Below are 13,166 nucleotides of genomic sequence, written 5' to 3' on the forward strand. Positions count from 1 at the left end.
TGAATACTAATATCCACATGCTAGGTAATTTTAGCATTTTTTTATCCTTCCTTTTTTTTTTGAGACAGGGTCTCACTGAGTTCAGGGTGGCCTTGAACTCACTGTGTAGTCTAGGCTGGCATCGATATTGTAGGGATCCTCCTGCCTCAGCCTCCAGAGTGCTGGGATTACAGGCCTGCACCACCATGCCCGGCCCTCCTTCCATTTATTTTTTTATTTCTTTTTCCCAGTTTCTTCCTGTGATCTGTTGTTTGTGTGTTTGTTGTTACCCGCTGACATTCTGCTTCCTCATCAACTTTTCTGTTAGGTTCTTCTAAAAGCAAAAGTAAGCTACAAATTTTGTTCTTCTGACATCTTTTCTTTTTATTTAAATGAGGTGTAGAAGGAAGAGTGTGTATCTTATTATTATGCAAAGTAGATTGATTCTTTTTACTATAAAGCAGTCAATTACACTTTATTACCTGGAAACTTACATTTCTACTCATCTTTTAAAACTCTCTCTGCATTTTATAACATTTTGACATCTTAAAAGGCTAGCTGGTCAGAAAGGGGCAGCTTCTCCAGAGCTAATCAGAGCTAATTGGAGGTAGCAAAGGGCTTGGTGGGCAGGAGCGCATCTTTCCTAAGTAAACCCCACCCATCTAGCCTCCCTATGGAACCCACGCCCCATGCCCGTCACCCCGGGCCGGGGCAGACAGCCAGAGCCACCATATGCTATCCCCACTAGCCACACCGGAGCTGCTTCGGAGGACACCTCAATTGGGCTCGAGTCCCTGGGGCTCCCCGTGCACCTTGTATGGCATAGCGGGCCCTCCTCTTGGGAAACACAGCTAACAAATTCTTCTTTCAGAGGCATTAACCTCCTCTGGTCATCCTTCACTCCATCTCTGAGTGGAGGGTGCTAAACCTGTACAGATTATACAACAGCTTTTCTTAACATTTCCCCCATGAAATTCCTTGATTCTCCTCTTTTATAAATATTCACCTTTCCCTCTATTCCTAATCTCCTACCTCCTCTTGTTTGTATACTTTTGAGCCCTGGGGGGCATCAAAGAGCTGGTGGCAACATCATCATCATCCATGGCCTCAGTCACTTCCGCCCTGGCTGCTGAGCCTGACCCCATCCTGTGCCTGCTCTAGGGCACAGAGCAGACAGTTTCCCAGCCCTCTCACCCAGGACCATCAAACTACGTGCTGTTGGGCCTTTCTGTGGAAGCAAGGCCAGTGTTTCCTGTCCAATTCATCCAGGGCCAACACAAGACCGACACTGCCCCACTTCCTGCTCATTTTCTTTGAAACTAATGATGCCGTGCAGTCCCCAAATCACAATGATAGTATCCCAAGTCTTCCATCCCCTCCAGAGCACTCTGGCAAGCAGCATTCCTTTCTTGTCTGGAAAAGAGCAGAAGGAACCAAATGGTGCTGGTACCTCACAGTCACTTCCAGGCTTGGCATGGAGAGCCCCAAAGCCACTAACCTACAGATATATTGTCAGGGACAGAAATGGAAGCACTGGGGCCAAGATGCACCATTAGTGGCCATGCCACAGTACAACCTTGCATGGTTAACCCCCTCCGAATCTATCTGCATGGAAACCACTCCAATGAGTAACCAACTTCACAGTTACTTTAAATAAAGCTTTATTTTATAGGGACTCTTTACCAGGCCCATTCACACTTTACCTTTTAGCTCAAAAGCGATACAACCAAAGCTAATGGTTTGGTATCACAAGAAAACAAACACACAATAAAATACAAAAGTAAAACAGAGAGCCAGGGATTTAACTCAGTGGCACCGCATCACAGGTGCAAAGTCCTGAGTTTGATTCCCAGTACCAAAAAAAAAAAAAAGAAAACAGAAATGAAACAAAGAATTGGAAATAGAGAAAATAAAAACAAAGCAGAACATGAAAAGTAGGGAAAGGAGTTAAAGTTGTCCTGAAGATTTCCTGAGCTTCTCTGATTTGACTGAGTTTCCTGACTACCAACGCAAAAAGTTCTTTAATCATCAGCACAAACACAGAAACTTTCTAACTTCTCCACAGAAAGCAAGGTTTCTCCTGTGTTCTAGGACAGTGGTTCTTCCAGCATGGGCCTTGACCTATGGTGTCAGCATTGCCCTGGAACTTGATAAAATGCTAATGCCCAGGCCCCAGTGCAGCTCTCCCCGATCAGAGACAGTAGACAGGGCCCAGCAACCTGGGTCTTTGGGAGCTTTCTTTGCGATACTAACAGTACCACTCTCCTAAGGAAATAGAGTTTCTACTATGGGCCATGATCCTCTGGCAAATGCAATTTGGCAAAGGCAACGTGCAGGACGGTAAGATGATGGGTCCAGCTTGGAGTTTTGGGTGACTCCGCTCTCCTGGCCCAAGCCTGGCCCAACCTGGCCTGAAGAGATCGAGTGTTATACTTGTTTTGAAACACCCAGCAAAGGGCCATGGGCACTGGTGCTGTTATTTTGGAAAACTCAAATTCTGGATTTTTTTCTTCCTGCCTCTCCTGACAGGCTCCTGACCCTATTTTCTCCTGTTGAAGCCCTAAAGCCATCTTTGATAATCCCTTCCCTATTGTTCCTTTGTCAGTTGTCACATTCCATAGAAATGATCTCTTTCCTCCTCTCATTGAATAATTCATTCATTAAATCTGTGTTGAGTGGTGTAAACTCAGCAGGGAATGTGATAGACAAAAACTCCCTTGCCTTCAGGGAATTTTACTTTCTCTTAGGGAGAAAATAAAGAAAAGAAGTAAGTAAAATGAAGTCAGAGCTGAGTGTGGTGGTGCATGCCTATAATCCCAGCACCCAGGAGGCTGAGAAGGGAGGGTCACAAGTTCAAACTCAGCTTGGGAAACTTTACAATTTAGCAAGATTTTGTCCCAAACTAAAAGATAAAAGAGCAGGCATGCAGCTCAGTGCTAAGGCTCTGGGTTAAAAAAATAATATCTTAGCTCAGTGGTACCATGCCTGCCTTGCAGGGGCAAGGTCCTGAGTTCAATCCCCGATACCAAAATAATGTAGTGTAACAACTATTTTCACAGCATTTACAGTGTATATTACATATGATCAGTAATCTAAAGATGATTTAAAGTCTATAGAACAATATGCATGGGTTATACATAAGCATGATGACATTTTATATAAAGGACCTGAGTGTCCCTCTTTGGCGTCTGAGGTAAATGTCCAGGACCCAATCCATTACAGATACCAAAGGACAAATGCACAGCACAGGTTAGCAATGAGTGTTGAGAAGAAAACTAAAGGAGAGGAGGCGATAAGAAGTGTTGGAGAGGAGGTTGAAGAATTTTAAACAGAGTGACTAAAAAAGGTCTCCCTAAAAAGGTGCCATTTGGAAGAAGGCCAAAGGCTGTGGGGAAAGCATTCCCAGCACATGAATGTTAAGTGTAAAGGTCCTGAGGTGGGCACATGCCTGGCACATTTGAGCACTAGAAATGAGACCAACGTGGTTGGAGCAGAATGAACAAATGAGACTGAAAGACAGGCATGAGTCAAAGAGGTAAGCAGGGATTAGAAGATGTGCATACTAAGGTGGACACTGCTGTGACTGAGATGGGAGACCATGGAAGCTGTGGGCAGAAGAGTGGCATTTCAATAGGATCCTTCTGGCTGCTGAGCAAAAAGCAGGCTGAAGGGGCTGGGGGACAAACAGGAGCACGGGCGCAACAGGCTGCTGCCCTTTCCCTCTCTCTGCTTTCTCCTTGGGCCCCTCCTTCCAACCCCTTTTCCTCATGGTGCTGCCTGACCTGCTCCAACTCCCTCCCGGGGAGGGAAGAGCTCCTGGGAGGCTGGATGCCCTGCGCTCCACAACAGGCCCCAGCTCCCCTCCCAGCCTTGCTCCCAGGTCCCTGCCACTCAGAGTCAATGCCCCAAACTCAACAAACCCCCTGGGCATTTTCAAATACATCCACACAGTGCTCCGCCCTTGCTCACTCACCTCACCTGTGAGGTTCATCTCACATCCTACCTGATTCCTCAGCTAGAGGTCCCCTACCTGCCTTCGGTCCTCCACACCCATTCATCCTCTTTTTCAGCTCCTTAATTATTTCCACTCATAAGTGTCCTGTCTCCCTCAGGAGACCCTAACCTCTCTGAAGGCGAACTGTGCCTCACCTACTGCCTAACTGCCACAGTATGGAGAATGGAACCTTCTAGAAGAATAACTTTGAAATTAGGGATGTCAACATTATCCTTTACTGAACAAAAACCTGCAATTATTTCTGTGAAATCAGTTCATCACCTCAGAGTAGCTGTTATTTATTAGGATTATAAATACATTGCCTTTAACACAGACAAAAGTCTAGCAGAGAAAAAAGCTGTTATATTGTATGCAAAATCAATAATGCTAAGCTATTAAGCTTAAAAGATTAAAAGTGGACACCAAAGATACCTTTTTTATGGTTAACTGCCACCAAAAGTTTTCTATCTAGAAAAATGCGCCATTAAATTTGGAAGGGTTTAGGGCCAGGGATTTAGCTCAGTAGTTCCAGCACCTGCCTGAAGAGCACAAGGTCCCAAATTTGATCCCCGGCATCCAAAAAGAAAAATTTGGAAGGGTTTAAAATGCCGGACCTCCAACCACAGGAAAATTGATCCACTTAAATATTTTAAGTGTTTATTTTTATTGGTAAAAATTTGATGGAATCAATGTTAATCTCTTTATATAAGGTAATGCAGACAGACTGAGAATTTGACTTTACCCATTGTGGTGTTTTAATACAGCCTTATTCCTGCATAATTTATAATAATGTAAAAGCACTGAGTCAGATTTTCCCAATGTCCGTCATTAAAGTGTGGAGGCAGAAAGTGCAAAGTACAGTGTATTTTCTTCTAGCTTTCTCAGCAAGAAAACTTCCAAAAAGGGCACCACTCTTGCTGGGAGCCACACATCTGTAGTCCCAGCTACATGGGAGCCTGAGGCAGGAAGACCGCTTGAGCCAAGAGTTTAGGGCGAGCCTAGGCAATACCAAGAGACTCTGAGTCAAGACAAAACAAACAAAAGGCACCATTCTCTATGGCCTAAATCATTTTCTTCCTGAGGAAGTATAATTCACTACCTTTCCATCTCTTCTTTAAAGGATCTAATATTGGTTTACACATTTAAAAAAAAAAAGAAAAGAGATCTTGCTCCCGTAAACAGAAGGAACAAAGAGGACCTGGTACTCAAATTCGGCCTTAACTCAAAATGAAATCTCAGCAACCATTCTTAGTGCAAGATTTTCATCATGACTCTCAGCTTCGTAATTCAAGTTATATCAAAAGCAAATACTCCCTAGAGATTTAATTTGTCTTTTTGAAAATGTGATTAAATATGAGACTGTCACTTCCTACAGGTGATATGTATTAAATGCTCCCAAGGAAATCAATGTGTACAAGATAAATAGGAGTTAATTTTAATATTGTAATTAAACATAATGCCAGTATCATCAGAATCATTCAAATCATCTTTAGCAAAAGATTTTCAGAATAAGCTCATTAAAACATTATTTCTTTCCAGTGAGATAAAATGACTCTTGAAGTTTTGGTCTAGAACCAATTAAAGAATCCAGTACCAGAGGAAGTAATAAAATGAATCTGCTGTGTGTCCTAACTGGGAGGTGAGCCATAGAGCTAGGACCAGTCATAATCAAGAATAAGATGAAAAGGAGAATTTACTAAAAACACTAGCAAGAGAATCCGAATAGAGGCTGATTTTTATAAACCAACTACCCATCCCTGAATGGATAAGACTCCTCAGATTCCTTGCTTTAAAAAAAAACATCCTGGAGCATCTAATTCAGTGTAGAAAAGACAGAGAACAATTCCTAGTAGTACAAGAAGCTACTACTACAAGTGACAGGTGTATGGGTTACATTTCCAAAACTCATTCTTAAATTCTGTGATGGCTTATCATTTTTGAACCTGCCTGCCTAAAGGTGGGTCCCCTGGGGAAACAGGCCCTGAGACAAGGATTCAAGGCCAGGTGACTCTTGGACTCCAGGAAGCGCTGGGCAATCACACAGGAAGTCAGGGCATGGAGCTCCAGTGATGCAATCGGTTAGCGCATGGTACTTATACAGGAAGTCAGGGCAGCCCAGAGACCCAGGAGTGTCCTCCAAATCATCCCACCTAAGAACTGGGGTGCTGACCAGGCATTTGGCCAAGACTTCTTTGCCTACACTGCAGTCACATCACCATGTGCGCTGTTGGCACTGGGTATCAGTCCTCTCGCCTCTTTACTTATAGTTCACATTCAGGTCATCTACTAAGCTATAAAACATGCAATTTTACCTTACCTATGCCTTTATTTCTCCCCTTGAGTCTACTTCATATTCTCAATAGATTAAGATACTACATGTATTTTTATGTTTTAAATTCTTTAACATCAACTTTACATCAATTAAGTTATAAAACAAAAGAGAACAACAATGACAAAAAAAAATGTGCACCTCTGATAGTAGCCATAATGGGCCATAACATATGCATGAAAGGCGATGGGCTGGGCCAGGGTGCTCAGCCCATGCCAGCACCCGTGGAATCCTTTGTTATTAGAGCAGAAATCATTTGTGCAGTCTAAAACTACACATTGTCACAAAATAATGCTGAGGGAGAGTGGCAGAACGCAAACTTAACTGGCAAGAAGCATTTTAAATGAAATGTTACTTCACTTCTTTTCAACAAACACAGTCTTTAAAAATGCAGTTTTTAAAGTGCAACCCTTATTATTCCTGAACTTGAAGGGACAGGTCTGTAATAGCAACTTTGGTGTGGGAGGCTGAAAGGTTCCTCTTTGGTCTTACTGTATCTCTGGTCAGAATGAGATGATAATGTCTGGGTAAATCTTACCAATCTTGTCTAATGTAATCACCAGTTAAAGTTTATGCTTTATAATTTATACCAAAACCATAATTCAGAGAATAAGGCTGAAATTAATGGGAGGGTGGCATTGGAGTTTCCTTGAATTTAAGAGGTTTATCTTCATTCAACAGATACACTGAATACTGAATAAAGAAGATCTGGTTAAGGTCAATTCAAATTGCTTAGGTATTAGATTGCCAATCTAGCTGTAATAAACTTATTACTTTTAAGAAAAATAAAAGTGAAAAATAGACCAGTCCATCGCTGAAACTGTTTGGATGCTTTTACAATGGGCTTGGAGGCCTGGCCATGTCTCACCAAGGACGGCCCTAAACAAGCACCTTCGGAAGCACTGTGGAAGGAGTCCCTTCTAGTGGTAGGCTTTACACTTATGTCAGGATCGAGCCGTACTACCTAAGCCACTGAACCCCAAAACAATCCCATCTGTTATGCAATGCATTCAGTATTTTAAAATTCAGCAGTGACATAGCTAAATATTCACACCTTTGTGATGTAAGTCAGTGCTTCTCAAATGATCTGTGAGAGGGAAAATTTTGCTTTTATTATTTCCAATCTGTCATCTACTGATACTTTTGCAAAATACAAGCCAGTAGGAGACACATGTACGTGGGGCTTCTCTCAGACCGCACTTTGAGGAACACTGACCTGAAGGAACATGCACACAGTTATTCAAGACATATACTGTACCTCTGACGTTCTTTCCAAATCCCATCGAAGAAACTTTTTTGTCCACTTGTTCACTATTGTTTGATTTCTCCTTCATGACGTCATCATCACTCACAGCATCAACAGAGAACTTTTTCTTTTTCTTTTTCTTATGTCGAGGTGGAAGCTTTTTTGGAAAAGTAAACATTGGGAATATCACAAGAAACATTGCAATGGCACAAAGGAGGAATCCACTCCACCTAAAAAATCGGGAAATGTGAATAGCATTTATGGCTTTTGCTTTGTGAATGAGAAAAAATTAGCAAAGTAGAATTTTTGTGGAAATAAAATTCCCCAGATAAAACTTTTACCTTTATCAGCTTAAAGCAGTAGAAAGTGGGATAAACTGAGAAAATAAAGTGACTCTCTTTCAGGAATGTAAATGGGTAACCCACCCAACAATTATGCTAGCATTATAAAGAATACTATAATCCTCGCAAGCACAAGGTCCTGAGTTCGATCACTGGTACCGCAAAAAAAAAAAAAAAAAAAATACTATAATCAAAACCCTGATTAGAATTTCACTCAAGTATTTTTAAGCAGCTATGTATTCTTTCTGCTAATATTGTTATAACTTATAATTTATGCTTGTGACAATGTGCATTTTATAATAAATTTAATAGAAAAATAACATAAGGGCCGGGGATTTGGCTTAGTGGCTCCATGCCTGCCTCACAAGTGCAAGGTCCTGAGTTTGATCCCCAGCACCAAAGAAAGAAAGAAAGAAAGAAAGAAAGAAAGAAAGAAAGAAAGAAAGAAAGAACATAAATTCGATAGCATGCTCTATAGACCAATATAGACACTTTTTTTTAGAAGAAAAACATTAACATCTGTGTCAAATGTATTTTTTCTTTGTAAATTTTGGTGCAAGGGATTGAATACAGAGCTTTGTGCTGCTAAGCACCTACTCTAGCACTGAGCTACACCAAAGGCCCCAGTCAAACTCATTTTAAATCACTGGCTGACACTTCACAGTACTCAACCTAGCAGGAGGTACCAAGACATTTTGACTTGATCTTTGCCTTCAAGAACTTACAACCTAGATGTAAGCCAGCCAAAAATATAAGAAACAATCTCCAAGAAGTATAAGAACATTATACAGTTAAAAATTAGGTCATATAGTACAAGCTATAAATGCCATAAAAGTTCAGAGAGGCCAAATTAATGTGGGTCAGGCAGCATCCTAGGGTATGCAGAACTTGAGCTATGATACACTCAGGATCCTGTGTTTAAGTTCATCTGAAGTTGCCACGTTGCAGAGAACTCATGGCGAAAACAGAGTAGAAAGCAAATCTTAGTCTTGTATTAGAGCCATGATTTATGCCCCGGGGCTTCCTGCCTACATCATTCTCCATAGAGCAATTCCTCAGTCCTCTCTAGCATTTTCTAAGCAAGCAGAGGTACCTGGTCCTACCTAATAGGGCTGCCACTTCTAACTAGGATTCTTCAACTTCAAACTCTCCTCTTGAAGCTTCAGCATTCGGAGAGATTTTGTTCTCTGTATCAACCTATTTCCATGTTGGAACCAAATGCAAGCAGCATTCTAAGCATTAATGATTAATTCAATTTAGTAAGAATACAGACCAATTGCTAGGTGAAAATTCATTTCTTGAAAATTTGTATTAGTACATGTTTGTGATACACACACATTCATCATAGGGAGTTGGTACACAAACACCGCATCTTAGTCCTTTTTATTTGCCTTCCCCTCCCATCTCCCTCTAACCTTAGATCCCCTTCCCATCTGCAAAAGATCTATCGTCTGTCTTGTATCCTGTTCTTTTTTTCTTTTTCTTTTTTTGGTACCAGGGATCGAACTCGGGACCTTGCACTTTTGAGGCAGGCGGTGGAACCACTGAGCTAAATCCCCAGCTTGTATTCTGTTCTTTAAATTATCTATACTTTGTATTTCTCGTGTAAGAGAAGCCAAGAGATTTTAACCTTCTGTCTCTGATTTATTTCGCTTAGTATTATGATCTCAAGGTGCATCCATTAATTCAATTAACTCAATCCAGTAAGAATACAGACCAACTGCTAAATGACAATTCATTTTTTTAAAAGTTTCTATTAAAGTATTGTTATCAGCTGACAAAGGTCTTGGTCTAGTTAAGTGAATGATTCCTAGAACTAGTCACTAGTAATCTAACATGTTACCTCCAAAGATAAAGGTACATCAAATAAGAATTTTAAAGCAAATCAGAAAAAAAGGCTTTATTTTTAGAAGAGTGCTCAGGGCAGACTTGTAGTCATCCCTATTATTCATAATATTATCACCAATCTAGTACCCAACACAAATTCAAACAATTTGCCAAATAAATAAATTGAAAGATTTTTAAGAAGCAGAAGTGTATCTGTCTGAGGGGAACATGAATACAATAATGTCTGGCTTTTTAGAACTTGGCTGCTCATCCACTTTACCCATTGAAATTTCACTCAACAAGCTCCACATTACAGTGCTCCGAACCCAGACTTCTTTGTATCCTATCTTTACTACTTACTAACTGGGAAATCTTGGGGAAATTACTGTGTTTTTCCAAACTCGCTTTCTCATCTGAAAAGGGAGATGCTCAGGGAGCTGAATTACTTGCCCAAATAGGTTGATACAGAGAACAATAAGAGAATAGTAAACAGCTTCTTGAGTCGTCAAATTGAGATAAGATGATATATACAATAAGCCTAATAAAATGCTGGCCCCTAAATCCTCAATTAATTCATGGTAGCTAGTTCTGATTGCTTGGGTTATGTTCTTATGTACATCTGCCCTCAGCCCCTCTGCCTACCCTGCCCACAGTCACGGGCCTAAAATTGCATGCAAACATTAAAAATTCATTCTTATAACCTAAAGTAAGAGCAGATAACAGAAGAAGAAGAAGAATTATAACAAACCAACAAAAATAATATTAAAGTTTGAGGTCATTTCAAAGCAGAACAAACCAGCCCACATTCTTTAATAGTGGTTTCTAGCAATATTGATATGGCACAGGATATAATGCAAGCTACTAAGGAGGCCACGAGGAAGAGAGAGGACAGTGAATATCACGTACTGGAAAAAGACACATCAATAACAGCTAAAGCTGAAAGACCATGGCGTCTAAATCCTTTTCATGAAGTCTTACTCAAAATATTCACCAAGGGGCCTCAGTTTAATCTACTGATCAAGACTTCTGCCCTGGAATCAGTTTCTTATCCCAGTTCTCACTGGCTGAAGTTTTGGGCAAGTAATTCAACTCCCTGAGCATCAGTTTCCTCAACCAAAAAAATGGGAATAATACTAGTGAGTACATATGGTTGTAGAGATCTCAATGAGAGGTTTGTAAAGCTCTTAGAGCAATGCTTGACAGATAGTAAGCATCCAGTAAATCTTAGTGTTACTCATCCATCCACTCCCTCCTCCACTCTCTCAGCATGTATTTATTGAAAGCTTATCACTGCTACTAGGCACTATATCAAATAACTATGCCCTTACCCAAAGAAGAAATCTGTTACAAGTAGGATGATTCATTGAACAGTTCAAATTCTTTTTTTTTTTTTTTTGATCCTGGAGATCGAGCTCAGGACCTTGTGCTTTCGAGGCAGGCGCAAAACCACTGAGCTAAATCCCCGACCCTCAAATTCATTTCTAAATAGACTCCTATCTATAATTCTATACTGATCATCTTTATCATTTATACAACTAATATTGAGCCAATGAAATGGATAAAATTACTTGAACACTGATTAAACTCAAAGGACAGAATAGTACACACTGGATAGCAGAGCCAGGAACTATATATAAGTTTGTTCACTGCTCACAATGATTCTTTGAAATAGGTACTGCAACCTCCTTTTATGGATTTAAAAAGCAACTGCGGGACATACAGTAAAAGCAATTTCCCCAGGTCACATAGCTACTAGATGCACACTACCACTTAAACCCAGGGGAAAACAGTGTCAGGGTCGCACTCCCAATGGCTCCCTTTTGCTACCAGTTGGATTAATGCTTACTGGAAAATATTGAAGTGACCCCACAAGGCAATTATAACACTAAAGCTCCTTCCTTCTTCCTTCCTTCCCTCTCCCTGCCCAAGTTGGTTCTCTTCTCTCTCCTTCCCAGTGCTCCTTATCACCATGCCCTTCTCAGGGCATCTAAATAGAACACAGGGATATGCATTGAATAGTCATAAATATATTTTAATAATTTTGTTTTCTAATGATGAAAAAAAGTCCCTACTCTGATTTATTTCAGAACTGCAAAGAAAACACTGAGATCAGAATTTTCACTATCAGTCAAGAACTTAAAAATCCTGCATTATTCCCCTCTCACTGAAGGGGAACTCCTCTTGATATGGAAAATTCTACCAAATCAAGTTCAGCTGGATCTCAGCATTTCCAGTTTCAATGAGGATTACTATGAGAACAAGAAATGTTGTATCGCTCAATCAATATTTGTCATCTGTCTTGAAAGTAGTGGCAAACATTATTCCTACCAACCCCAGAGTTATGAGGTCACTATAATATAACAGAGAAAACAAAGTACTCTAAGCAACTGGCTAGATAGTAATTACTTACTTGACAAATATAATCCTAAAATGGAAGTATTCTCTTAGCCATAAAATAGAAATTTCTTATCAACATATCCTTGCTATTAATCCCTGTGTATATGTGCTGCCAAAGCGAGCACAAACCATGTGAAATGAATTCAGGACACCAATATTTTGAATAAGAGCTTTTGCAGTCATGAAGAAATAACTTACTATGTTCAAGTTGAGGACTGTGAAGGACTCAAACACAACCCTGGTTATGCACAATACATAACATCCAAAGTGGAAGTTTTCCCCCTGAGCTCTAAATATGACTTATTTGGCAGGGCAGTTAAAGTCCAGCAAATGAGAGAACAGCTGTATCTCCAGCACACATGGGGAAACAAAATACTGCCAAAAAGAAAAGATCTGCTAAGAGCATGCCAATGGCAAAGTAAGGCTGGAGTTCTGGGCACAAGGGGATATTCGTAAAGCAGAAATACAAACATAACAAGAAAATGAGAAAAAAGTATTTTTTAAAGTCACAGAAAAGATAATGAAAGATATGATTAAAATAAATAGGGAAGTCTTCTCACAGCTCAGCGGCCCTTTTCCTAGACTTTGCTATAAAAGAAACAGCCCAATCCTACAAAATGAGAATTAAGACACCATTGTCAAAGTCTCTGTATTAGTTTCTTATTGCTACTCTAATAGTAGTGGCTCAAATAACGCAAGTGGATTATCTCATAATTCTGGAGGTCAGATGTCTGCAGTGTTGGCCTTGGCAGGGCTGCATTCCTTCTGAGGGTTGTAGCTAGAGAGGAAACTATTTCCGTACATTTCTCCCTGCATTCCTTAGCGCGCAGTCCCTCTCTCCAGCTCCAGAGCACACCACCGCAACCCCTGATTTGACTGTCTCCTTCTCTGACTGCGGCCCTCCTCCCTCCCTCTTTCCTTCGATTAATAATGGGTCCACCAAAAACACCTAACGTAATCTCCCCATCTCAAGACTCTTCACTTGATCACACCCACCAAGTCCCTGTAACCACATATGGTAACACATTTGTAGGCTCTGGAGATGAAGAAACG

The 13,166-nt window shown here is 40.6% G+C and overlaps 1 protein-coding gene across 2 annotated transcripts in view; it reads right to left on the bottom strand.

The window, feature by feature from the left end:
• Positions 1-13,166, bottom strand: part of Slco5a1 (solute carrier organic anion transporter family member 5A1) — a 139,946-nt gene that overhangs the window by 61,507 nt on the left and 65,273 nt on the right. For both annotated transcript variants that reach the window (XM_004842069.3, XM_004842068.3), the window contains exon 3: positions 7,561-7,778. In XM_004842069.3, the coding sequence (XP_004842126.1) occupies positions 7,561-7,778 (218 nt within the window). The remainder of the gene's footprint in view (positions 1-7,560; positions 7,779-13,166) is intronic.

This window comes from Heterocephalus glaber, unplaced genomic scaffold, assembly GCF_053883595.1.
Source record: "Heterocephalus glaber isolate CG9 unplaced genomic scaffold, H.glaber_assembly_v1.0 deba00001553, whole genome shotgun sequence".
Taxonomy (NCBI): Eukaryota; Metazoa; Chordata; class Mammalia; order Rodentia; family Bathyergidae; genus Heterocephalus; species Heterocephalus glaber.